Consider the following 27,924-nt stretch of genomic DNA (forward strand, 5'->3'; position numbering starts at 1 on the left):
TACGTTTTCTCTATAATGGGGGGGTTGCACCCCCCACACCCCACCCCAAAGGCAGCGCGAAGAGTATGAAGTAAAGTGGGGGAGTTCCCCCCACAGCCCCCGTCGGAGCTCTTTAAAAGTAACTTTTTAGGCAGCGCACTGGGGTCTTGCGCCAAATTGTCGGCGCGCCAAAGTCTCATGCGCTTTTGTCCCGTCACCCTTTGTTAAAGGACCCAACTGTTAAAAAACTCATTTTGTGTGGTTTTTTTTAAAGACATTTTATTAGAATGGATGATCTTTGGAACAGATTTGTAGCAGATTCTTTGAATTGTAACCTGTTTTAGTTTAGTTTTGTTTTAAAGATAGTTTGAGAGCTAATAGTTTCGTAGTAGTTTTAATGTTTGTGATGTTCTTCTGTTTTATTGAAGTGATATTGTGTCAAGTTTTGTTACGTTCCATTGTAATCTGCTTAGGATTTAAGTGGAATATATATATATTCTCTCTCCAAATTCATGGGTTTATTAGGACTCACAACTTTGGTTATTCGCAAGTCTCTAGACCCTGACCCATCCCCGCCTCCCAGACCTTTCCACTTCTTACCCTGTGGTCTAGCAGTGTAGTGGGGCAGGAGCGATCTTCCTACGCTCCTGCCCCGTGTAGAGCCGTCAACAAAAATGGCTGCTGTGAGTTCCCGTGGTCTCACGAGACTACAGCGGGAACTCGTGGCAGCCATTTCTGTTGTTGGCTTAGCCTGGGGCAGGAACATTGGAAAATCGCTTCTGCCACACTTCACCGCTAGACCACCAGATAAGGTGTGGAGAGAGGCAGGAGGGTGGTGGAGGTGGGTCAGTTGGCTTTAAAAGGTATTTACGATTTTTCCATAGTCACAGGCCAGCTCTGCCCCTGACTCCCATGACTATGGAAGAAGTGTGTGTGTATAAAATCTCCAGCACCTTTCCCCCATGGGAGGCATCACTTACACATATGCTTACTATGCCAGAAGGTGATTGTGGGTGGGCCGATGGTGGGCACAAGGCATTTCCTCCTTGTCCCCCATCCCAGGAGTTCATGCTGAGGATGTCTTCAGTTGGCAGGGCTTGGGACCCTCACGAGCTACATCAGGTTATCATTTACATTTGATATATCAGTAAATGGTGCATGCCCTAGAAGTTGGGCCTGAGCAAAAAGTGGATGGGCCCAGGCCCCTGGTTTCCACACATGTCCTGGAGATCCCACAGCCATCCGAATTTCCAGGAGATCCTCGGGGCCCGTGCACAAGATATATAAAGTGAAAACTGTGTATCCTAAATTGAAGGTACCTCATGCATATACCTTGGGGGATATCCTGAAAACAGAATGGGCTGTGGAGTCCTCGGAACCGGTTTGGAAAATTCAGCCCTGCCTACCGGGGGAATTTTTCTGGCATTAGCAGCCATGACCAGGCTGAAATGTCACGGCTAGAAAGCACAGGCACCCACCTGATTGCACATCCTCTCTGGACACTGAAGGAAGCTTGTTCAATACTGGTGCGGAGCTAGGCCCTCTACCAGAAAATGGCATTTCGAAAGCGGTGACTTTGCAAATGGCTTTCAGCCTTGCCCTGATCAAGTGCCATGTTTTGAACGCAGGGATGCCCTATTGGAGGGCTGCCACCCAGCCCATCAAAACGAACGAGAACAATAAAAGACAGGTTTTGCTACAGGAATGCATGCACAGCAAAGGCCAGAGAGGTTGGGAGGCCCTCTTGAAGGCAGCCCAGGCCATGCCACTGCTCTGCTGCTTGCAGCTGCAGGTTTTCCATGAGCTCTTTGCAGAGAGGCTCATTCCTTGGCAAGCTCGGGTTTCGGGAGCATAATGGATTGAATTCATGCCTCCTCCTCCTCCCCTCCCGATTGGTGCAGCCCGGGCGGAAGGGAAGAGCCTGCCTGCGCCCTAGCCGTGTAATTCACGGCTTTGTGCTGCCTGCTCGGGAGGGGAGGAGGCTGCAGTCTCGCCACGGTCCTGCGCTGGGCAACAGGTCTCTCTGGCTCGAGGGTGACTTGATGTTTTTCTCTCACCCCTTCTTCCAGGGAGAGGATAGCGGTTCTAGCCCGAGCTGGATGGATGGGTATGGGGAGAGGGGCAGGACCCACAGCCCTGGGATTCGTCCAGATCTTCGCCGCTTTCCTCTGCATCTTCCCGGCAGGTAAGGTGACTTGGCTTGCTCTGAGTTGAATGCAAAGACATCAGTGCACTGGTTTCAGAGGGGGGGGGGGGGGGGGGGAGATTCCATGCAGCCACCTCCAGCTCTGGGTAGAAGAAAGGTTAAAGTCATCTGAGCTTATTGCAGCTTGTAGAGCTCTCCGGGTCAGGGACCCGTGTCTCTTATCCCTGGTTAAGTGGTGTAAGGGCAATGGGGAGACCTTTCCTTCTTAATACACAATAAAACAGGGTGGATGATGGCTTGCACGGGGAGAGGAGAATATAAAAAGTTGAAAAACATCCTTTTCTAGATGTAAGGAACTGGGGAATCAGGACTGCTCTCTCTCCTTTTGCTGTACCCCCTTAAATAAACTAGCATCAACTTTTTAGATCTCTTCCAAGGGCCAGAAATCAGAATGTAAACTTGGAAAAAAAAAAAATCCCAGTCTTTTTTTTTTTTAAACAATTTTCCTGGCAATTTTCCTCCCAAGCACCGAACTTTTTTTTTTTTTTTCCCCTGGATCTGGAGCAGAGAGGGGGCCAGTTACGCGTGTATTGGCATGATTAAACTCCTTGCTGTTTATTTTATTTGGGGGGGGGGGGGGAGACGGGGCCATGCAGAAAATCAAGACTGAAGCAGCCATCTGTTTCTAATGAATCCCCTTTAGATTTTCACAATATTTTTGGCAGCTGGGTTGCCCGTGAATTCCTCCAAGCCCTGAGCCCCTTGTTGTTGTTGGGGGAGGGGATGGCAGACTGAGTGCACATTTTTCTCTCCTTCTGCCTTGGAAAAAAAAAAAAAAAGCTGGAAAGTCGAATCTGCACTAGAGATCTCTGCCAATCGCATCCAGTAACGCATGGCCAGAGCTATGTGTGTGGTTTTGTTTTCTTTTTTTTTTTTTGGGGGGGGGGGGTCCCATTTTCTAGATGGCTGGTCATTTGTATTAATCCAGATCGTGACGGTCTGCTGGGGAGAATTGTTTAATGTCTAAAATTGTGTTCTAATCATAATGCAAGAGATGGAATATGCCTTCTGCAAATATGGGCACTGATCATTCAGCCTTCACAGTTGCTCCTTTATTTGGGGGGGAAGGGGTGGGGGCTTGGGATAAAGAGGGGAGCTTTGCAAATACATCAGAATGCTTGATTGCATGGCTGGGTTGAGTAATTCTGAGGGTCTCCATATACTATTTTTATGTATTTCTTTTCCCCATATCCTACAATTCTATGCGGATTACAAATTATTCAGGTGTTCAAGCATTTTTCCGTATCTGTCCCGGTGGGCTCATACTCTATCTAATGAACCTGGGGCACTGGGGGATTAAGTGACTTGCCCAGGATCATAAGGAGCAGTGTGGGATTTGAACCCACAACCCCAGGATGCTGGAGCTGGAGCTCTAATCACTGCACCACACACTTCCCTGCAAATATTGGAACTGAAGCTCCGGGCAGCTCATTCGAGGCAAGTGGCACCCTGCTGCCCACCCGCTGTGCCCCAGGATCCAGCCGAAACCAGGGCTCTGTAGCTTTGAATTGGCTCTAACAACGTTGCAAGCAAATAAAACCAGCGGCACGCCACTTTCTCAGCAGATCAAACCCCAGATGATATCGGTTTTAAAGTGCCCCCTTTCAAAGGCGCTGGAATAGGTGCTTCGGTAATTGCTTTTAATGCGTCCTACTTGAGATAAATCACCTCGGATCTGTTCGCTTCTTTTTGTTGAAACAGGTTCTGTTGCTCATCCATTGGAAGTAACAAGAAAGTTGTTTGTCAAAATAAGTTCCTAAAACAAGCCCGTGTTCCTTTGCTAGATTCGTGGCTGCATGGTTTATTTTGGCTTATTGGACATCTCTCTGATAGGGTGATAAATGGCTTTTGTCTGCTGCAGGGATCTAGGGAGAAGGAGCCCCAGAGGCTCTTGTAAGAATCCTCATCCCAGGGCTAGACGTGAGACAAAAGTAAGAACATAAGAATAGCCTTATTGGATCAGTCCAATGGTCCATCAAGCCCAGTGGCCCGTTCTCACAGTGGCCAATCCAGGACCCTAATACCTGGCCAAAACCCAAGGAGTAGCAAAGTTCAAGAATCCCAAAGAGTAACAAAAGATTCTAGAACCCCAAAGAGTCTTAAGATTCCATGCAGAATGTCAAAGAAGAGCAAGATTCCGGAACCCCAAAGATTCTAGAACCCCCAAAGAGTATCAACATTCCATGCTACCGATCCGGGGCAAAAAGTGGCTTCCCCCAATGCCTTTGTCAATAACAGACTATGGACTTTTTCTCCTGGAAATTGTCCAAACCTTTCTTTAAACCAGCTGTAGGCATCAATTGAATTAAAATGTGGTTAAGGGGAAAGGAGATATTTTTTTTAAGTCCCTATTACCCGACACCATTGGCTCACAGGTTCTAGCTGAGAGAAAAAATACATTGAACAATAGAGGGACAAATATTCACATTGAAAAGTAAAAGTTTAAATGGACAGCATATTTAAAAGGTGCGTAGGGCCAGTACTGGAGACTGTATTTCTTGGATATTAGGAGAATTTCTGCCCAAATCTTTAACATCTCTGGAAGCCTTCCTCTCACTTTCAGAAATTTTGAGCTGCTGAGGGGGGGGGGGGCCCTTTTTAGATGATAAAATTACCAATTGATTTTGAAACTCATCCCTAGTATTCATTACAACATGGGATTAACGCTTGTGTTAGATAAGTAACGCTAATTAGGTGGTCAAAAACATTTGACCCTGCAACCGGGAGAAATGTACGTTCATGCAAAAACTGGGCATCAGCCCTTTTACCCCGAAAACAATATCTTTAACCAGAAATGGCAGAGACAAGATTTATTTATTCATTCAATTTTCGATTCTGTTCTCCCAAGGGAGCCCAGAACGGTTTAGCTGAATTTTTATTCGGGTACTCGATGGTCCAGTCAAAAAATCTACCAGCCAAGTAAAAATGTAATTAAAGATGAAAATGATTTTTCTTTGGCTGGTATTTCTTTTGGATGATTGGAGAATTCGTTTTTTAGCTAAAGAATATGGGACAGGTTAAAGAGAACGGCATGGCAGTCGGCACCCGGAAGCCAGCAGCGTAGCCAAGGGCCCTGTTTGCACAGAACTCAAGTTTGCCAGCCTTCCTGAGTTAGGTAACTGAAGGTTAGGAGCAGTGTTCCCGCTAAGCTGCGTTGGCCTGCGCTCACGCACAAAATATTATATCGCAGCGCACAAGTTTCTCTTCACAGCGCACACACGCGTCGCAAAGGTAAGGGGAGGCTATAACAGCTCCTGCAGCTCTGCACTTCCCCACAATTGCCATGCTTCGGTTCCTCTTCTTCCTTCCTTCCTCCCCCCCCCCCCCCCGCGGGACCCTGCGGCACCATCAACTCTTACTCCCTCTAATGTCGGCCCTGCAGCTCCAGACTTCCTCGCACCTTCTCCCCTCCCCCTTTGGATCGCTATTATTTTAAATGTTATAGCCGCAGAGCTGTATCCATCAGTGGAGATGTCTAACCTCGGCCTGCCCCGGAACTCTTACTGCAACAGTGACTTCCTGTTCCTGCCTAGACGGGCGGCTGCTGCAGTAAGAGTTCCGGGGCAGGCCGAGGTTAGACATCTCCACTGATGGATACAGCTCTGCGGCTATAACATTTAAAATAATAGCGATCCAAAGGGGGAGGGGAGAAGGTGCGAGGAAGTCTGGAGCTGCAGGGCCGACATTAGAGGGAGTAAGAGTTGATGGTGCCGCAGGGTCCCGCGGGGGGGGGGGGGAGGAAGGAAGGAAGAAGAGGAACCGAAGCATGGCAATTGTGGGGAAGTGCAGAGCTGCAGGGAAGAGTGTTGCGGTACCCAGCTGGAGGGAGAAGGAAGATGAGGGAGGGAATTAAAGGAGATGCCAGGGCTTGGAGCATAGGAGGAAGGTATGCCAGTCTAAGGGAAAAGGAAGGGGGAGATGTGAGAGCATGGAGGGGGAACGAAAGATGGAAGAAAAGGAAAGGAGAGAGATGCCAGAGAATCAGGGAAGGGGAGATACCAGACTATGAGGAGAGGTGTGGGAGAGGGAAGGCGAGGAGAGAGATGCCAGACCAATGGGGTGAAAGGAGAGATGGAAGGGGGAGGCATACAGTTTCTGGAAGGGGCATAGAAGGAGAGAAGATGCCATATAGGGGAAGAGAGACGGCAGACAGTGGATGGAAGGAAGAGAGTTACAAGAAGATGAGGAAAGGAGAAACCACAGAAGACAAAGGTAGAAAAAAATTTCTATTTATTTATTGCTTTAGGAGACATGTGTCACTGTTTCTGTGAAGCATTGTATGCAGAGTCCAGCTTCTTGCTGGTTCAATTTAACCTTTGTCTATGTATTTTTATTTTATCCCCCCTTTTACAAAACTGTGAAGCGTTTTTAGCACCAGCCTTGGTGGTAGCAGCTCTGATGCTCAGAATTTTATGAGCATCAGAGCTGTTACCTCCGTAGCTAAAATCCACACTACAGTTTTGTAAAAGAGGGAGGGGTTAGTTTGTGATTACATATTCCTTACTAGGCGAAGGTGTTTTCTGTGTTCTGTGTGTTTTCTGTTAGGATTGACGGTGTAGGATTGATCTGTGCTGGTCTGGCTTGTTTAGTTTTACAATGGGTGTATTGATGTACTGCTCACTGCAATATGTAAGATGCTGCCTTTTCCTAGGTACTCATGTGTGACGTGTGGTTTGTTACTAAAAATCATGTTTTTCTTACAGATGGGGGGGGTGCCAAAAAATGATGGGCCCCGGATGTTACATATGCTAGGTACGCCACTGTATGTAAAGATACCAGAAAGCTGGCGTAGCAAAAACTTCTAAGTTTTGAGTATTTAACCCTCCCACAATCTCACGGGCACTCGTTTCAAGTTTATTGAGATTTTGATTTAAACGCAATATCAAATATTTTCAATGCGTATAACAAAAATAAATTTGGGGAAATAAATAAAACCATTTGAACCAGTGTTCCCGCTAAGCTGCGCTGGCGCACAAAATATTACATCGCAGCGCACACGTTTCTCGTCACAGCGCACAATCGGAAGAGGCGTACGGCAGATGGCAGGGCGGCGAGAGGAGAATCGGGCGAGTTGGCTCATAACTTGCTGGCGCCCGATATTTTTGGCTCACGGTGAAAAAAGTTTGCTCACAACACCCGCCCGCTTAGAGGGAACACTGGTTAGGAGATGTTCAAACTTCATTTCTCATTCATCCCCCCCCCCAGTATGGACATAAAAAAATGAAGTCATGTCCCGGGTGGATGAGGTCTGAAGCTATAGGGCTCCTTATACTAAGCTGCGCCAGCAGTTTTAGTGCGCGCTAGATGCTAACGCCTCCATTGAGCTGCCGTTAGGTTTTGGCGCGTAGCACGGGGTTAACGCGCGGGGCAATGTAGACTGATAGACGATAAAAAGACAAAACTCTTCCAGTATAGCTGGTAATTTTTAATAAAGGTGTTTGTGCATACAGCTGTTTTGCATGCAGGAAAAAATCTTTTCCAAAGTTGCACAGCCAAGCATGCTGGGTGAGAAGACGGTGCGTACTGTCACGCGTGCTGTCTACATGTTTCTGGTGCATGGTTTGGGTAGAGCAGGACTGGCAGAGAGTGCGTGTGTGCGTGTGTATACTCTGTGCGCAAACATTCCATTTACGCTACGTTCAGAGCAGGTGAAAAAGTGTACGTGACCATTTCGGTGGCGTTGAGGTGTCGGACAGCTTGCCACAAACGTTTTGAAGCCGCGGCACACGAAACGCGGGGCCGTGGCTGGAGGGCATCTGGACATGCGCAAATATCGAAGCAACAATGTCGCACGCGTGTGTGATGTCATCGCATCGATGCCCGCACACGCGCCGGTGCCCTCCAGCCTGAGCCTACAATTACCGGCGGTGGTAGGGTGGGAGGTGCTGGAGGAAGAGAGGCACCAGCGAAGAGGAGAGGCGGCAATGACAGCTGACTGCGTACAGGACATGCTTCTCGCAGCGAGAGGCACGTCGTGTAGGCAGTCAGCCTGCGCCGGCGTATCAAGGCACACAGAGATGTGATGCACTAATCTAGGAGTTTGTTTTAAAAAGATATGTGGGTGCCTTAATTGCCTTTTGAAAATAGGCTTCAAATAGACATATTCTTGGACTTCTCGTCTCATTTACAGACCAAGAGTTCTCAGCGCAGTTCTTGGGTCTCCTACCCAGTCAGGTTTTCAGGATATCCATAATGAATATGCATGACACAGATTTCCATAGGATGGAGGTAGTGCATGGAATTTTACCTCGTGGATATCCTAAAAAACCTGGCTGGCTGGGCTTGTCCCAAGGTTCTGGGTTGGATCCACTGCAATAGAGGGCAGAGACATAACCCAATGCTTGGGACATACCTATCCATCAGATTCACAGGATACCCATAAAGTATTTGCAAGAGATGGATTGCAGTGCATGCAAGTGCATCTCATGCGTGTTCATTGTGAATATCCTGAAAATCCAGGCGGTCCCTGAGGACTGGGTTGTAAACCATTGCTCTAGGCCAGGGGGCGGTCCTCGGCCACAAACAACTCGACTGAACTGTGACCCTTGAAGACTCCGGTTGCCCACCCTTGTTCTAGGACCTTGGGCTTCGCTCACAGACCTCGAGAGATAGCAACAGGTGAGATTTTCAGGATATCCCTAATGAATATGCGCAGAGGAAATTTGCATGCCTACCATCTCCCATTGTATGCAAATCTCTAAGACACTGTCCCTCAAACGTTTTTAGCTGTGGCACACTAAACGGAGCAAATGTTTTTTGTGGCACATTATAATTGAAATAATAAAAATGCAAAACAAATAATTAAATTTGAGAGTTATTTATTTAAAAGTTCTTTAAACTATTTATGGGTAATGGTAACAACAGTGAAACTGAAGTAGATAGAATAGAATTGCTCATCAATGCGATGGATGTGCTTGTTTTTGAGGGCAAATTAACTCAACATGCGGCTCGATAGTCGACAAGCAAACACGCATTTCATCATCCACCATCTACATTCGTTCTCTTTTTTTCGATTTAATTTCTCTCAGTTTGCAAAGATAAGAAGATCCAAACGATAACAAAGCCTTGATTGCTTTGTTGCTCAAGTTAGGATAACCACTGAATTAAAAATAAAACGAAAATGACTTGCCATTAATTTTCAAGGACCAATCACGTCAAAGAATGATGCTTTTCTGGGTGGTTGTATCCTTATGCACACAGATGCTCATAACATTGACAGACTCTTGCGTGCACGATGCCCATGTTATCTATTCTAGTGTATACTTATGAAAGTAATTTTTAAAAATAATGTCAGATTCCACAATCTCTCATGGCACACCCAGAATCTCTCGGGGCACATCACTGTGCCATGGCACATAGTTTGAGAGACTGCTCTAGGAGTAGCTTAAAGTGAATTACATTCAGGAACAAGAGGTATTTCACTGTCCATAGGGGGGGGGACAAACAATCTATGTTTGTACTTGAGGCAGTCAAGGTTTAACCCCCCAACCCCCTTTTTACAAAACTGTAGTGCAGTTTTTAGTGCCGGCTATGAGCATAGAATTCCTATGAGCGTCGGAGCTGTTACCACTGCGGTAGCGATTCTCCCGCAGCAAACACACCGAAGCCTGTAGGAATTGAATGTGCTTTGGTGCATTTGCCGCAGGAGCATCGCTACCGTGGCTTTGTAAAAGGGGCCCTGAGCCAAGGTCACAAGGAACGGTGGGATTTGAACGCTGCTCTCTCTGCTACTGTAACCACTAAGCTATTCCTCCATCCATTGGGAATATCCTGAAAACCTGGCCCATTGGTGGCTCTCAAGAGCCGCTGTTCTGGGACCTTTATATATGGAATGCTTAGATCGTTGTTTCACCAGATCTGTTGCGTAAAATTGAAACTGCGGATAAGCCATATCGGGCCAAGCCTTTTGATGGTACGTAACTAATCGATTTTTACATTCCTTTGAGCAAAGCTTGTTGGATTTTCTCTCTGTGAAAATAATGCAGAAAATTCTCACCTACAGAATGTGCTGTTACAGTATCTGGTCAAATTTCTAGAAACACTTTGCCATCTGTTGGAAATTGGTTATTTAAAATTCCAGTGAGACAATTAAGACTTCTATTTTCCTAATATTTTGATATGTTTCATTTTATTTCAATTGGTTTTCTTGGCTTTGATTTTTATTTAATGTCTTGCTAAGATGTGTGAAATATAACTTGACCTAAATAAATGATTGAATAAGGACATGTATTTGCGAAGGGCCGCTGAAAAGTTCTCTGCCCAACCAACAAAGTTGGGGCAGTCTCCATCGAGGGCTATACGCTTAGTCCAGCGATTTTTTTTCCACTTTTTTCGTTCTGTATTTTTTCCCATGAAATGAAAAAAAGTGGAAAATCGCTGGAAGCTGTCCCAATTTTGTCGACTGGGCTGAGAACTTTTCGGCGGCCCCTCGTGTTTTAAGTAGCACCTGCCTTTAGATTGATTGCAGTGCGTAGAGTGGCCTGAGCTGGAGGTGATTTCCACCGAAAACATCAGGACATAGTCTACAAGACAGGATATGAGATAATATCTAGCTGCCAAGAGCAAAAATGGACCTCAGTAACCCCTTCAGCACTCTCGGATGTTCTGTGAACTGTCTCTTCCCTCCTCGGAATCAGTCACTGGAGACGGCCTGAAATCCAAACCAGCTGCTGGCGGAGTCTTAAATTCACCTTTCTCACTTTAAATCACTCATTGAGCTCTGATAGGTCTAGTGGATGAGTTATCTCTCTTTTGCCTTTTGCAAGTCCCGCTCTTGCTAGGTCCATGGAGAAGAGTTCTCAAAGCTGTCTTCTACAGTACAATGTATCAGTGGGAAAGCCCTTTGAGATATCGGACCCTTGGAGTGTTTTCTGTTCCAATTAAGACGTGTTTGGTTGGACTAGTGTATTTGTCAGTTTTAAAATCTCCCCTAGCTCCACGCTTGCCCTAGACATTGACTCCATTTGAATGGGAAGGAAAGTGGGCCCTCGGGAACCAATGAGCCGATTTTACTGGTGTTTATGTAGCAATGTGATTTTGATGTTATTCCCATTCGGGCTTTTGGCAAGTTGGAATTGACCCATTCTATTGGATTAACTCAGAAGATGTTTTAGGCAAAGCGCAAAAAGTTGGTGGAGAATTAAGCTGAACGCCATAAGTTGGCTGTGAAATTCGGTAGGCTTTGCTTGCCGCAGAGCATGCTGGGGCTGGATTCAAGGTAAATGGATGCTCTAGGAAAAAGCTCACTGAAAGATATGAGCAATCAATAGCTCGTGACAGCTGTTTCGGTAACCTCTGCTTGCACTTGGACCAGCTCAGTTTCACCAGGATTCAGAGGCTTCAGAGTTAAGATTCATGCGCAGAATCGACACAGTTGCAGGATTTCATTTGATTTGATTTGACTTCCTCGATCTGGATAAAATTAAATCAGACTGGAGAGGTCTAACCTGGGGCAATTACATTTTTCTTATTATTTTTCCGTATCAGGAGACATAAACCTATACAGGGGTCACAGAAATTAAGTCGTACCAATGAGTGTAGCAAATGTAGAAAAGCTTATTTTTTTAATTTATTTATTCATTTGTTATAATTTATATATATAACAAACTCAGGAAAATCCACCAATATCATAAACATTTACAAAGGAAAAATAAAATCATTCAGTGATATAGCCCACATTATCTGGCCGACAATACCTTCCTTAAAGCAACATAAATTTAGTAAGGAAAAATAGTTAAACAGGCAGAATGTGGCACCTGTTTCTAGACATTCCTTCAATAATCCTCCCTAGTTACAAATAACTAAATAAGTCTAAGATAATGTTTGAACCGGTTTATCTTTTAGAAAACCTTCTAACTGGACTGGGTCTAAAAAGACATATTTATCACTTGCATAGGAAATAAGGCATTGACAGAGAAATTTTAAGAAGAAGGTTGCACCCATCGCCAAGGCCTTAGGCCTTAGTGCTAGGAACTGCTTCCTGGTCATTTGAGTCTGCTTAGAGACATCAGGAAATATGAGAATGCTTTGGCCACAAAACAGCCTGTTTTTTTAGTAAAATATAGTTTCAAAATAGACTACCAGTAGTGTAGCACGTTTTGTTATTGTGTCTTTAGATGATTCTAGAAACTGGGAAAGATTGAAACTATCTGGAGAAACTAATTTATCAATTTCCCCTTCCGCACCCTCCTCCCTAGTAGCCCTCGGAACATAATAGAGGTTATCAGGTTGAAAATTATCCCCTTCAGAATATTGCAAAATCTTCCTCATATACGTTCTTACCAGCTCCAAAGGAGAAGGGAAATGCGTTATTGGGAAATTTAGGAAACGAAGATTCCTGACTCTAATATGATTCTCCATTTTTTCTATTTTTGCATGAAACAATATACTCTCTTTAAAGAAAAGCTTCTCACGGGAGGTTGGGGCTCTTCAGCTTGGAAAAAAGAGTTGGTCGTCCCTGTGGAGAAGAGAAAGAGGGAGATCTCGGCCTGTTCCCGATGGCGGCAGCGGCAGCAGCCTATTCCCCGGCGGCGGTGGCATGGGGAAGTGTACAAAATCCTGAGTGGTGTAGAATGGGGTACAAGTGGATCGATTTTTTTTATTTTTTTTTTTTACTTCATCATCAAAAATTACAAAAACTAGGGAACACTCAATATATTATAGGGAAATAGTTTTAAAACCAACAGGAGAAAATATTTTTTTTTTCATTCAGAGAATAGTTAAAGCTCTGGAACACATTACCAGAAGATATGGTAAGAGCGGTGAAGGTAGCTGGTTTAAAAAAAAAAAAAAAAAAAGTTTGGGCAAGTTCCTGGAGGAAAAGTCCATAGTCTATCTATTGAGACAGACATGGGGGAAGCCTCCTGGATCGGTAGCATGGATTGTTGCTACTATTTGGTTTTTTGCCATGTACTTGAGACCTGGATTGGCCACCGTGAAGATGGTCTGACCCAGTAAGGCTATTCTTATGTTCTAGAGAAGTTTAGGGTTAAAGTAGTCAATGGTATCTGAGGTTCTGTTTTAATTGTGATCTGCTCTGCTATAGTTATTATATGGTTATCTGGTCTGCTATGTTATTATAAAATGTTTCAAATCAAATCATCGACTTTGAGTGACTTTGGGGAAAGTCTTTCATTACCTCCACTGTCCAGTTAGAAGCAAAATCGTTGACTTAATCTAGTTTAGGGACAGAGAAAGTACCTGCAGGTGTCACGAATGTGAACCACTTTGCTTGTACCACAGAAAGACGATATATCAAATCCATGACCCTTTAGCCCATGAACATCTTTTGAAGTGTGGCTATCTTTTTCCTCTAAGTCAAAGAGCAACTCCAGCTTGAGTTGAAGAGACTTTTCTGAAAAAGAATTTGGCTGGTAAATCTCTTCTTCTCGTGGGATCTTGCAGCCAGTTGGACTTTCAAGAGATCAGCAGTGAATTTGCATAAGATATATGTGCTGGGCCTCTTAATCCGGTTTGGACTATTTTCGATATCCGTTTTGGAATGTTTTCACTTGAATATGTATAAGATCGATATACACTTGATCCAATCTCTTCATATGCATGTTCATATACCTACTGTGCTATGCACCTCGAATTATCATTGTAATATGTTATTTCAATTGTCATTATCTATATATTCATAAAACCAATAAAACTTGTTCTGAACTTAAAAAAAAAAAAAAAAAAATAAGGTATTTTCTTAGATTACTCCTGAGCCTATCACCTCTGAACTTCATCCTATTCCCCCCTCATTCCGGAGCTTCTTTTTAGAATGAGAGAGTGTAGAACCCACTAGACCAATTAAAAACACATGTGCAGAGAGATTAGATCAGATTTTGCAAGATACCCCTAATGAATAAACATGAGATAGTTGCATACAGCTGAATCAATGTGCATACAACTCTTACTGTATCTCTTGCATGTTCAGTAGGATCTTTGAAAGACTTGAGTGTATCGGTATTTGTGAGGGGTGGAGGTTGTCAGGGTGGATATCTTGAAATTCTGAACGGTTCTGGGGTCACTGGGTTAGGTTTGGGAAGCTCCACCTTAAGTGCTGGGAACACCATAGCTGGAACTAATGGTGTCAGCCCTCCATGTCCCTAAGTCTAACTCCTTATATTTTCATTATCATAGAGAGGGGTAGTAGATATCTGGAATACTCTCCTGGGGAGATGTGATGGTGACAAAGACAGTGACAAAATTGTAAACCACAAAGAAGCCCTAAATAGAAAGTAAAATTTAAATGAGCTCCATACTCTAAACCAGTGTTTCTCAACTCGGTCCTGGAGAACCCCCTTGCCAGTCAGGTTTTCAGGATTTCCACAATGAATGTGTATGGAAAGTCATTTGCATATAATGGAGGCAGTGTAGGCAAATCAAGTATATGCATGTTTATTGTGGATATCTTGAAAACCTGGCTGGCAAGGGGGACTCCAGGACCAAGTTGAGAAACACTGCTCTAAACGGGGCATTAAGAGGTGTTACGGTCTGTAGAGTTGCTTCCTTGTTGGGTGGACTGGATGGACCATACAGGTCTTCTTATCTGCTGTCATTTATGTGGACTGGGGTTTGAGATCCAAGACTACGAGTTAAACTCAGGAACAAAATTAAGCAATTGTATTTTTTCAGAAATGACCCTCCCAGAGAATAAGAAAAGTTGAAGCCAAAACTATAATGCAATCCAAAAAAAGACCAGGGTAAACCTAGGTCAGGGGGAGGCAGTTCCGGTCCTCGAGAGCCAAAGTCAGGGCAGGTTTTCAGGATGTCCACAATGAAAACCTGACCTGCCTGTGGCTCTCGAGGACCGGACCTGCCTACTCCTGACCTACAAAGCGCTAGTGTTGGAGGGATGTGTCCAGTTCAGCCCAAAAGAGCAATGGAATGAGGGGGCTCACCTATAGGAAAAATGGCAGTCCTAAATCTATACTGGATGTACCTTTTTTGGTCTTTATCTGCCATCATCCACCATATGCTCCTGCCTCTGTGTGCAACATGGGTGCATCTCCTATAGCCTGTTGGTAGGATTTGTAAGCTGGCTTAACCGGTGACTTTATTTTTAAAATTTTGTCTTTAAACTAGAATCCTGAAGGAAAGGTAGGCCCACTTGCCTTAAGTTATCTACGGCCCCTGCCTGGTATCTTCATCTTTTAGACACACATAAAAAGAAACACAGCCTCTTTGAAGGACTCTCCTTCTCCCTCCTCCCTCCAGCCGAACTGAAACCTGATCTAATTCCTTTGCACATGTGTAATTTATTGGTCTATTGGGTTTTACTTGAGAGCAAATTGCCAGGGCTTTTATTTTGGGCTCAGGCTTAGGAGCTGTCTTCCTGGGGCTCCTTTCTCAGGGCTGATTTTCACCCCCCTCTTGGAGCCCAGTCAAGACAAAAAAAAAAAAAACCACTCTGCCATTTCTAGGCCCCTTTTGTTATACAGAGTAATAAGCAGTCTATTGTGCAGGATACTTCTTGATTAGCAGTTCAAAGGCGTTTGCCAGAAGGATGTATTAGCTGCAGAGCTCTACACAAGGACTTTTCACACTGGCTTGCACTGTTCGGCTCTTTCAGCCCCTCCCCCCTCCCTCCCTGTTATTTAAATTCAACTCATCACGCTCCATTCATGCTGTAAAAATCAATCCATCAAGGGGGCATTTTGTTGTTGTTTACCAAAATGGAGCTCGGTAAACCATGAAAGCAGCCAGATCCTGGCCAGCCTAAAGGGATTTCAGAGGAGAAGAAAAGGTCAACCCTGCAGGGAACTTATTCTATGAGGTATGAAAAGTGCTGGAATGTTCTGTACAGCTCCTAATAGCCCTCTTTTTTTTTTTTTTTTTTTTGTTAGAAGCCAATGTAGAGAGGCCCTTCCCACCATCCTTTCATATAAAGAGAAGTCCTCTGAGGCATTTTACAACTCAGTGGACAAGGATTTTCAGGAATAAGTAAGAGGGATGAAAGCGCAGTGGATGCCTGTCCAAGGTGCGTTTCGATTTTGTGGTGACCTCACAAAAGTAACAAATGTAAAGGTGATAACCATAAAACCTCAAACACTTGAAAATCCTAAGTAGCAACATTCTAGAGCTCAGGTTGTAATGTCATAATGCCTCATTCCACCAATGCCTAAGCTCCGTCCTCATCTGCACAAGCCTCAGACACTTTAAAATCCTAAGTAGCAACATTCTAGAGCTCAGATTGTGATGTCATAATGTCTCATTCCACCAATGCCTGAGCTCCGTCCTCATCTGCACAAGCCTCAGACACTTTAAAATCCTAAGTAGCAACATTCTAGAGCTCAGGTTGTGATGTCATAATGCCTCATTCCACCAATGCCTAAGCTCCGTCCTCATCTGCACAAGCCTCAGACACTTTAAAATCCTAAGTAGCAACATTCTAGAGCTCAGATTGTGATGTCATAATGCCTCATTCCACCAATGCCTAAGCTCCGTCCTCATCTGCATAAGCTTCAAACACTTTAAAATCCTAGTAGCAACATTCTAGAGCTCAGATTGTGATGCCATAATGCCTCATTCCACCAATGCCTAAGCTCCGTCTTCATATGCGCAAGCCTCAAACACTTTAAAATCATAAGTGTTGAGGCCTGTGCAGTTAAGGCAGAGCTTATGGGAATGGGACAGGGACAGCAACAAAACTCGCAGGGACTGATAAATTGAGTTACAGCGGGGACAGGGACAAATTTGTCCCTGTGACATTCTCTATTACAGATCTAAAAAGAGATTTTTGTCCTAGCCTGATACTCGAAAAGTTGCTCATTATGAAATAAGTATTAGTTTCTAATTATGTAGCATGAGGCTGTATATTCATGCAATGTTTACATTTTTTGGCAAACGAATGCCATTAATCCATTCATAATGTCATGGGCTTGATTTAAATGACATCTTTCTGACTAGTGATTTAAATCAAATCCACCCTGATATAAAGTCTTAGAACCACATTGACTTGGAGCCTTAGCACGGTTTACTAAGTGGCAAAGATTGCCTACAAGCCGTGACTCGAGGAGACCCCACTTAACTGGTACCAGAACCACTTCATGTATAGAATAGGGCTTAATGCTGGCACCTATTTTTAAGCGAGCAAAAACAGAAGAAGGCAAAATCCTTTGTAGAACCAAACAAGCAAAACCACAGCAAAGGAGACGAAGACCAAATGGGCTACGTTGAATCAATTTATTGGATGAAACAAAAAGACTCGACACGATTCATGTTTCGGCTAGAGGTTTTACCCCTTTTTAAACACCATTACTAGAATCGGGCCCTAGCTGCATGCTGTGTTATGGGAAGGGAACTGCGTGACGAGCGTAAGCTGCATATTGAATTAGTGTATGGTAGGAACTCAATGAGCGTCGGGAGCAGCGCGGGCCATCCAGCGCGGCTCTCTGCGCTAAAAACCGCTATCGCAGTTTCGGAGAAGAGGGGTGTAGTTTCTGTTCTAATCTCCCGTATAATTTTATTAATATTTGTTAACCGAGTCGAGCCCTCCTGTTGGGATGAATCAGTATAAAAAAAAATCAAAGATTACATTAGATTTTTTTTTTCCCTTCACGGTGGGCCATGACAACCACATTGGCAGATAAAATGGACGCATTGGCCGGGTGATAAATGTCTGGCTTGTGTAGTAACTACAGGCCAGATGCTGTTTTTTTGCACTCGCTAGGAACCAAATTCTGTAGACGGTACCTAAACCAGCAGCCGCCTACAAAAGCGCCAGCCGCATGTCAGCCTACCGTTGCCTATTTGAAGGCACTATTTACAGAATATGGCCCTATGTGTTTAAACATTGCACCAAGTGTAAGGGCAAAACTTCAGCATGCTTTAGTGAAGAAGTTCCCGAGAGACATATTGTTTGTGATAACCTAATTAAGACGCGTCAGCAAGTTGGAAATTTGCCTTGATATGGCCTATGTGTTTAATGTAGAGAATGACACGGTGGCGGTTTACCCGCGGCCACCGCATTTTAGCCGCGGGTCACCGCCGAAAACGGGGAAGAAAACTAGCAGTCGCTGCGGCGACGGGGACAAGGCCATTCACCGCCCGCGGGGCGGTGAATGGGTCTTGTCCCCGCAGTGAGGCATGAAGGATCGCGCGGTCCCCGCAGCTCACACCCGCCTGCCCAATCGATTCTAGTGTTTAGCCAGCTCTCTCCCTTCTCCTCACCTTAGTTTGTAGATTTTCTTTTTCGGCGACCCGCACGCTATCAAAGAGCCGCTGCTGCTCAGTTTCGATCTTCTGCTCTGACGCAACCGGAAACAGGAAGTTGCAGCAGAGCAGAAGATTGAACACTGAGCAGCCGCGCGTGTGCGGCTCTTTGGGAAAGCGTGCAGGTCGCTGAAAAAGAAAGCCTGCAAATTAAGGTGAGGAGAAGGGAGAGAGCTGGCTAAACACTAGGATCGATTGGGCAGGCGGGTGGGGGCTGCGAGGACCGTGCGATCACCCGTGTTCCCGGCTCAGACTGTAAGGAGGGAGTGAAAGAGAAAAGGATTCTGGGCCAAGGTGATGAAAACGGAAAGAAAAACCCACAGCAGGAAAGAAAGGGAAGGACAGGCAGGTGAGCCAGATGCTAGAAGCAGGGGGGGGGGAAGAAAGAGGGAAAAAAGCTAGATGGGGTTGAAAAGAAGAGACACACTGGTATGGAAGAGGAAGATAGGGGAAATCTGGACACAGGAAGGTAACAGAAAGAGGGGAAATTATGTGCATGGGGCATAGGGACAGAGACAAAAAGGGGACATGCCATGGGGATGGTATATGGACACAGGGGGGAGCAATGGCAGATACATAGGGGAGATATTAGAAAAGTATATAAAATCGTACCCGTTTGAGGCTTTTATGTATGCAGCGGTGACGGTGACGGGGCGGTGAATGGGGTGGCAGTGGCGGTGACGGGGCGGTGAATGGGGTGGCGGTGACGGGGCGGTGAAGGGAATGGCGGTGACGGGGCGGTGCAGAGGATGGTGAGACGGGGACGGGGCGGTGACGGGGACCAATTTTTTCACCGTGTCATTCTCTAGTTTAATGTTTAAAAATGCTTGCAATACCACCTTTCCATCAAGCAAATAAAGTGGTTTACATAATTTAAAGGACATTCAAGTGAACTTAGAAATTCAATAAGTAACAGAGAAAGGTTTATGGTCGCTTGCATTCGGTTCTTGCTTCTTCTCTCGGTTAGACAGGAAAACCCACCCGTTCTGTGTAGATGGGGGAGAAGCCTTTGTACTGGAGAATAAAATCCAAGGAGCTCAGCTTTTGCCCTATGATTTTTCTCCTCTGCCAGTGCTGCGGGTAGCCGATGGCTGGGAGCGGCGTGTGCGTGTGTGGGGGCAACTTTTGTTTGTTTATGTTTTCACTTTTTTAAAATGCTCAAATAAGAAGTCTTGCTGTTCAGCGTGCCAACAGCAGCAGGGTGTACTGCCAGCGGTGACTCACCCCCAGGTGAAAGTGTGTGAGGTCCAAGACTTCGACAATGACCGTATTGAGCTGTTCGGAGGCCACTTGACAAAGTCATGAGTTTGCCAAGATATCGGGCGGAGGGCCAGAGACGCAGGGGATCCAAGCAGGGACCTACAAGGACGCTGACCTGGCATCGCTTTTTTGCACATGTACCTGTTGGACAGCTGATCGTTGGCTTTCTCTCGGCCGCAGCTTGAATCGGCCTTTTTCGCTTAGCCATTTCTAAAAGTGTTCGTGCTGGTTCCATCAGTGCTGCATTCATTTGAAAGTCTAGACTTCAGCCGTTACTGAACAAATCCTGACTTGGTATAGAATTATGGGGTCTTTTTAGAAAGATGCAGCCTTAGCGTGCCCTTGCATGGGTCGTTCAATTACGCTATGGCCGCTTTTACTGTATTAATGGCCGTGCACTAAGGCTGCGATTTTTAAAATTACTCCATGAGCAACTTTTGTAGGCAATAAGGGCCAGATTCTGTAAACAGCGTCTTAGGTGCGCCTGAGTTGTACACGCCGCTCTGCACCTCACAGCGCTTAAGCGGACTTAGGCATCGCTGGGTGCCTTAGAGGTAGACACTGGTGCATTAGGCCAGGCTTTATCGGGCCTAATTTAACAGCACCCATCTCGTACGCCTAGCGATGCCTACGTTTACGATCCCAGTTCTCCTCCCCTAACCACTCCTACTTTTCAGAGAGGTGTCGCTAGGCGCCTCAACTTAGGTATCACTAGGCGTCCTATGAGTTCCACGTGGAGCTCTTAATTTGTAATTTAATTTCTTTTTGATTGGCTGACAACTGGCATGGTCAATTACCATGCCAATTGGAAAAAAAAACATTGTGCAAGGATTCTGTCCCTAGAATTTCTCCCCAGAGTCTTTCACGGTATCCCTGTGCTACCCAATAAGTACGCACTAGAGAATGACACAGGGACAAATTTTTCCCCATCCCATGGGAACTCATTTTCCCATCCTGTCCCCGTGAGTTCTTTTCCTGCCCCTGCCTCATTCCTGCAAGCTCCGTCCTCATCTGCACAAGTCTCAAATGCTTTAAAATCCTAAAGTAGCAACATTCTAGAGCTCAGATTGTGATGTCATAATGCCTCATTCCACCAATGCCTAAGCTCCATCCTCATCTGCACAAGCCTCAAACACTTTCAAATTCTAAGTAGCAACATCCTAGAGCTCAGATTGTGATGTCATAATGCCTCATTCCACCAATGCCTAAGCTCCGTCCTCATCTGCACAAGCCTCAAACACTTTCAAATTCTAAGTAGCAACATCCTAGAGCTCAGATTGTGATGTCATAATGCCTCATTCCACCAATGCCTAAGCTCCGTCCTCATCTGCACAAGCCTCAAACACTTTCAAATTCTAAGTAGCAACATCCTAGAGCTCAGATTGTGATGTCATAATGCCTCATTCCACCAATGCCTAAGCTCCGTCCTCATATGCGCAAGCCTCGAACACTTTAAAATCATAAGTGTTCGAGGTTTGTGCGGTTAAGGCAGAGCTTACAGGAATGGGGCAGGGACAGCAACAAAACTCATGGGGACGGGACGGGGAAATTGAGTTCCTGCAGGGACAAATTTATTCTCTAGTACGCAGTAATTTATTGCATTAAATAGATAACATATGGGATATCCACTCTCTGCCCCTGAATACCCCCTCCAAAAAAAGAAAACATTTTAGCGCGCACACTTTTCAAAGTTATTGACGTGGGAATTTTTATTTAATTTTCATTGTAATTCTTCTAGCATCTAGGTGGAATATAAATTTATAAAATAAAGAATAAAGTCACTGCAGGACGCCTGAGCGCATCCACAGTAGTATTTTAAGCTGTGTTAGACTGGTATTAGCACCTATCTCAATTTAGTGTAATTGGTTCAGTTTCAAGGAGGATCCCCACTCAACATCTTCTGCGGCTACATAAAAGTGGCCCAAATAAAGGACCTAGTTGAGATCATGTCCCCAAACTTTGGCAATCCTCTTCTGAAAAATTTTCAATAATTTCCGAGATGGTCGTGTGAGGAGCTGTGGACCACTTGACATGGAATGACTAGAGTTACCATATTTTTCTCCAGGAAACCCCGGACACGTGATCCCGCCTTGTTCTGTCTCCAGTACCGCCCCACCCCCCACAAAGCTGCCTGCCTTCTTCTGGACAAGCTCCATACACATCTGGAGGGCCTAGAGCTTGCGCGGATGTGTGTGTGACAGGAAACTATAAAATGCTCTTATTATAAGTTCAGTAGGCGACTTCTAACAGTAGGCGTAAGACTCAGCCAAAAACGCTCCCAAAACCAACAGAATCTGCGGCAAGGGCCAGTGTCTAAGTCTGAAAAATGCTATGATCTCCATTGACTGTAGGTCGGGAGTTCACTGGCCAGCCATTGAGACAAAATTGCCTTCTTGCCAAGTAACATCACTCGAGCCACAAAAGCTGAGAGACCCTTAGGTTTGGCAGAAGCAATAGTATAGAATCCAAATAGTGCTCTGGGGGTCGGAGTCCACCGGCTACCCCAGAGAGAGGAGATATAGCGGCCCAATTGCTGCCAGAATTGAAGAATACGCGGGCAAGACCAAAACATATGTCCCAGCGAGGCATGCGCCTATTACATTTCGGGCAGTAACACACCTGGGTAATGCCCACCCGACATGCTCGCATGGGTGAAATATAAAGGCAAAGAATAAACTTAAGCTGCAATTCCCAGTGTAGAACGTTGGAGGACACTTTCCTCCAATTTTTCACCACTTGCTGTACCTGGCGGTTGGTCGGCTCACATTGAAGGTCCTCTGCCCATGTTGCTGCCAATATGGTAAAATTAGGGTCAAGTTGACAGTCTCGAATGCCCACGTGATGGAAAACGAAGGGGAATCAGTTGTTGTGCAGACAGACTAAACATCTCCAAAAGTGCCTCCTGACAGGTGTCCGTCAAATGACAAGTTGGTAGGGAACGAACATAATGTCTAGCTTGTAAATATGCAAAAACATCTAAGCCTAAGAGTCCAAATGTACGTTGCAAGGAAGCAGAAGAAGCCAGTTGACCCCTCCCCTTCAGTATACATTTGAAAAATAAACTGTAAACCAGATGTGGCCCACCTCTGAAAAGCAACAGATTGCATACCTGGTAAAAAAAAATTCCCATTTCCCTGAAGTGAGAGAAAAGGAGAAATCTTGGGCGACAAGTTTCAAACAACCACACATCCAGCGCCATGTCCATCTCGCAGGGGCAAATATAGGATAGTGTGCCATTGCAGAGCTTGTTGAAGTAATTTAACAGGAAAGAGAAGTGACTCTAGTAAGCGGCAGAGGGTGACACCCATGTTCAAGAGAAGGGACCTAGGCCTAGACACCACACCTCCTTGCCTCAGACACCAGGCATCACCTTCAGCGGGAAGCGAATTCAGCAATTCAGGGGCAATGGTAGTAAAGTGTAATAAATTCCAGCGTTCAGCTCCTGACTGTTTGTATGGTGCCCTCTCCAAGTTTATTCCAAATCTGATATACCGTCTATCAACATGTACCTAGACCAGTGATTCCCAACCCTGTCCTGGAGGAACACCAGGCCAATCGGGTTTTCAGGCTAGCCCTAATGAATATGCATGAGAGAGATTTGCATATGATGGAAGTGATAGGCATGCAAATTTGCTTCATGCATATTCATTAGAGCTAGCCTGAAAACCCAATTGGCCTGGTGTTCCTCCAGGACAGGGTTGGGAACCACTGTTCTAGGCGGTTTACAATACTAAAAAATTTTAAAAGGGTATACAAAGAAACTTAAAATAAGTATATTTGTAGACTGGACATAGTCATACAGACACGAGAGGATCTGGGGCTACGCAAGAGTAAATTAGTACATCGAGATAAAATAAATTTTAAAGAGGTGGTAAAAGGGGAGGGGATTACGAAAGCGGTTGGTATTTATTTCTGAGTGCGAAGTGAGGAGGTTGGGTGTATCGTCCATTCTCGTGTTAGGAAGGCCTCCCTGAATAAGTTTATAATTTGGTCTTGAATTTGTCCAATGATTCTTCCAAGCCGATATCTAATGGGAGAGCATTCCAAAGGACGGAGAATACGGTATTGCGTGTAGTGTCATAAAAAAATCCCCTAATGGAGGGGATAGTAAAAAAAGTTCTGACTTTTAGATCGTAGTAATCGAGAGGAGCCATTAGGAATTAGATATTTGTCTCAAAAAGCTGGAGAGTTAGTATAGTAAGTTTGATCTTAAAGGCTAGCAAAAGTATTTTGTAAGTTGTCCGGTGTCCATTCATTCTAGGTCATCAGCTGGATTATAGGGGCAAGAACGGACTTCAAATGGTTAGGATCCTTTTCAACAGGCCCTTCACGTTCCGTCATCCGCAGGGTGCGTCACAAGCATAGTAGGTGAGGAAACAGAGGCTTTTGGCATTGTAGAACAGGAGGTTGTCAGCGTCAGAATCAGCTGTTTCTCAGTCAATACAGGATGAGTTGGTGCTTTCTCTTCTGGTTTCAAGTGTATTTCTTTTACGTTGGCCCTAGTTCAGCGTCAGCACAGGTAACATTGCAGCCAGGCTTCAGGTGGAGGGTGAGGTTATCCTGGTGTACAGAATGACTCACCTTTGTAAGCAACACTTTCTTTGGCCTTGATGATAAGATAAAATGTTTATTTCAAGGTGTTGCCTGGCTGTATACGCACCATTAAACTCTCGAGCAGCAATTGAAAGATCCACTGGGGAGTATGGGATGGAACAGGTGGCATGCAGAGCAATTGATACCTTTTTTATAGGGCTGATTAATTACTTAAGCAAGTAAAAATGTGCCACCTCTTTATTTCTGTGCATCTAGGTGGGTTAATGTGGTAGCCACTGTTTTTATTATATAATGTGTTGAAATCATTTCTAGACCTTGCTGTAATGCATTTTTTCCCAGAAACACCTTTTATTACATATGTTTGTAGACCAGAGAACATGAAAGGTCTGTATGATCTGCATCAGATTGAATGCGACAAATTCTGTGAGCCATCGACCCCCCATCAGCCTCAATGAGACATGATCGAAACATTCAAGATATTGGAGGGAATTGACTTAGTAGAGAAAGAGAGACTGTTCACTCTCTCCGAGGTGAAGAGAACAAGAGGGCCCTCGCTAAAGTTAGAAGGAAAAAGATTCCGTACAAACGTAAGGAAGTTCTTCTTCACCCAGAGAGTGACAGAAAACTGGAACGCTCTTCCGGAGGCTGTTATAGGGGAAAGCACCCTTCAGGGATTCAAGATGAGGTTGAATAGGGCACTGGTCTTTGACCTAAGGGCCGCCATGTGAGCAGACTGCTGGTCACGATGGGCCATTGGTCTGACCCAGCAGCGGCAAATCTTATGTTCCATATGTGAAGTCCATATCCAACGCAACTCAGATTTACACTTAGAACCGATCCATTGAACCATGGCTTGGAGAGTTCTGATTTTGATAGTTGACTTGGTTTCTGTCTGCTGCTGGATGGATGTTCAAGCCGCTTTTTCCTTCTATAACTGATAGACTGGTCTGTATACTGCTAGTTTAGCAATTCAGAACTAGGGTAGGAAAACTTTTGGTCACCGGGTAGAACCAGCTCACTAGTCCCATAATTTTACATGAAACTCGCTTGGCCTCTATCTATGTATTCAAAAGGACAAAACTGGTAACCAGGATACTTTATACGCGTTCACTCAGTCCTTCAGGAAAAATGTGTCCCCAGAGAAACATTTTTCCTAAGAGCTTGGTTCCTCCAGATCTTGGATACCTCAATGTCTATCACATACGTCCAGATTTTGAGAGTCTTAATGCCTGTAGGCACAGAGAGCAATTTTCAAAGCCAGGTGACTGAGGAGTTACCAAGCTAGAATGCACTGGTTGAACATTGTTCCTTCAAAATATGGACAAACTTTCACAGCATAGCAAAAGTACAGGCTGGATAAAAAGTGGGTCAGGATGATGGACTTGCTTTCACAGTACCACTCTTTAAGATGGATTAAATAGGGCCCACTCCTGACTTTGTTTTATGGTGGGGGGGGGGAGGTGTAAGGTGTTGTGTCTCTGTTCCTCCACCTGTGCCTATCGGATGCAGTTTATGTTGGCAGCTTTCCAAGGGAAACAGCTCATGTTTATTTCCTGTTTGAAAGCCACCTTTAAGCTTCATGTGTACAAAAGTACCCACAAACCCCCCTCATTCTCTAATCTTAGCGCCTAAAGAGTGGAGGAATAGCCTGTTAGTACAGAGGCCTGAGAACCTGTGGAACTAGGTTCGATTCCCACCACAGCTCCTTGTGACTCTGGATAAGTCACTTAACCCTCTGTTGTCCCAGGTACAAAATTAGTATATAATATGTAAGCCGCTTTGATTGTAACCACAGAAAAGCGGTATATCAAGTCCCATTCTCTTTCCCTAAAGGTAGTTGGGTGCTAAGATTCTGCATTTAACTGTATTGTGATTGCTACGTTCCTGCATGTCAGTACCATTTGGTCGGCAAGTGGTTTTCTGCAAACTCGGCATGCAAACTGCTTGGCAGACAACTGAAGTGGTGGGGGGAGGGCATACTTGTGGGCAGAACAGGGGTGGGTCCCACACTCGGGCGCATATAAGTTAATGCTGAAATGCAAAATTTAAACACACTCAGATGTATGCCTGCCTATTAATTAACGCCTAAATGGTGACGTGAAAATCAGGGGTGGGAATGGTGATGAATTCTGTCACCATGTCATTCTCGGGGAAGGGCCGGGCCCGGCCTCGCTTTGAGCTCAGGCCCCCCCTCCATACCTTTGCTGCATCTGTTAAATTGCTGGCAGAGATGCCAAAGCCCCATCAGCCAAAGAAATTCCCTGCTGAGCCTCCCCCTTTCTCGTGCTACTGCACTAACCCGGGAAGTCAGATTGGAGGGGGTGTTTACTTCTGGGCACTGATGCCAGGATTGCTTGCCCATGTTGTACTATTTTTTTTTTTTGAAGCTGGATTCAAAATCAGTACATTTTTACCACCTCCGACTCCCAACGTCACCTAAAATTGCTTCTGACTCTTGATTCCACAGGCCCGATCCCATATCCCAAGAATATCTATTTCAATGGCTTCTAATCGTAATCTAGCTAGCCTGTGAATATGTGCCTATACATGTAGCTATTTCACTGGGCCCATTCCTGGCTCTTTATGTTCCACAGAAGTACCTGAAACTTGGCGCAGTGTCTGCAGTAGCTGATTTCCATAGCAAAGGTTAAAGGCTGCTTTCTCTTTTGTCACCGTTTTCCTTTCAGGTGTTGGTCTTTGATATTTAGCTTTCTTCTTCTTCAAAGAGTATCGCGCTGGGGGCAGAGGTCGGCATGCACTGCTCTCAAGGGCTAGGCCTGCGATGTGTTCTGGCGCTTGGCCCAGGAGATCAGGTGACTGCGGGCAGTTTCTGAAGACTCCATTGTGTGCTCTGGGTTCCTCTTAAGCACACATGGTGTTTGTTTTCTTCAGGTGTGCACATTACAGGAGGGCTCGTAATCCTGTGCAGTCGTACATTCTTCACAGATAATGCCAGTTTGTTTGGAGGGGGCATGTGGGGTGGGGGGGGGGGGGTTACAGGGGTGTTTCGGTGTTCCAGGGAGAAGGTTTATTTCTAAGAAGGATCATGAGAGTGGGTTTACGCTGACTTGCTTCCTCACTTCCTTGAAAGAAATCTAGATGTATTGACTCTATCTTTGGTGAATCTCTAAAGGGGGTGATAACGCCCAATAAACTGAACCCAATTACTGTCATTTAACTTTTTTCCTCTCGTACCCACTGTCTTGATTTGTCGCAATTTTCTCCTTTTCCTATTTTCTTTTTTTAACTTTTGTAACCGCATGGAGAGCGGTATCGCTTAAAACACCCAAATGAAAAATAACAAATTACAAGCTTTTCATGCAACACATATTGCAATAAAACAACAAAATAACAATAATACAATGGACATCTTACAATACAACCAAGAAACATTACATTAGGTGCCTAAATATATTTTTATATTAGTTTTGGTTGTTAATGGAGTTCTTTTCACAAATTTGATCCTCTTTGGCTGTATAGGCGGTATATAAAGATTTTAATAAACATAAACTGACACGTGTAACTTAATAGATTAATTCGACGTTAATTGGCCTTAACCAGTTATTGGCTATAGTTGGCAATTATGCACGTAACTAAATTTCCCAGCATGCAACTCCAAGGCAGGGCCTGGGCCCGGGAGGAGCAGGGGTTGTGTCATCATCCCGACATAATGTTAGGCAACTTGGATTGGCCACCATGACAACAGGCTACTGGGCTTG

At 44.9% G+C, this 27,924-nt stretch overlaps 1 protein-coding gene across 3 annotated transcripts in view; it reads left to right on the plus strand.

Moving 5' to 3' along the window:
• The window catches only part of RGMA (repulsive guidance molecule BMP co-receptor a), a 62,485-nt gene that overhangs the window by 21,659 nt on the left and 12,902 nt on the right, over window positions 1–27,924 (plus strand). The window contains exon 2 of one of the 3 annotated variants that reach the window (XM_033920378.1): window positions 2,049–2,164. In XM_033920378.1, coding sequence (XP_033776269.1) covers window positions 2,049–2,164 — 116 coding nt within the window. Of the gene's footprint in view, window positions 1–2,048; window positions 2,165–6,342; window positions 6,398–16,114; window positions 16,158–27,924 lie in introns of those variants that run through there. The other 2 variants (XM_033920379.1, XM_033920381.1) reach the window with 2 other exon arrangements.

The sequence above is a fragment of the Geotrypetes seraphini genome, chromosome 14 (genome assembly GCF_902459505.1).
Source record: "Geotrypetes seraphini chromosome 14, aGeoSer1.1, whole genome shotgun sequence".
Classification (NCBI taxonomy): domain Eukaryota; kingdom Metazoa; phylum Chordata; class Amphibia; order Gymnophiona; family Dermophiidae; genus Geotrypetes; species Geotrypetes seraphini.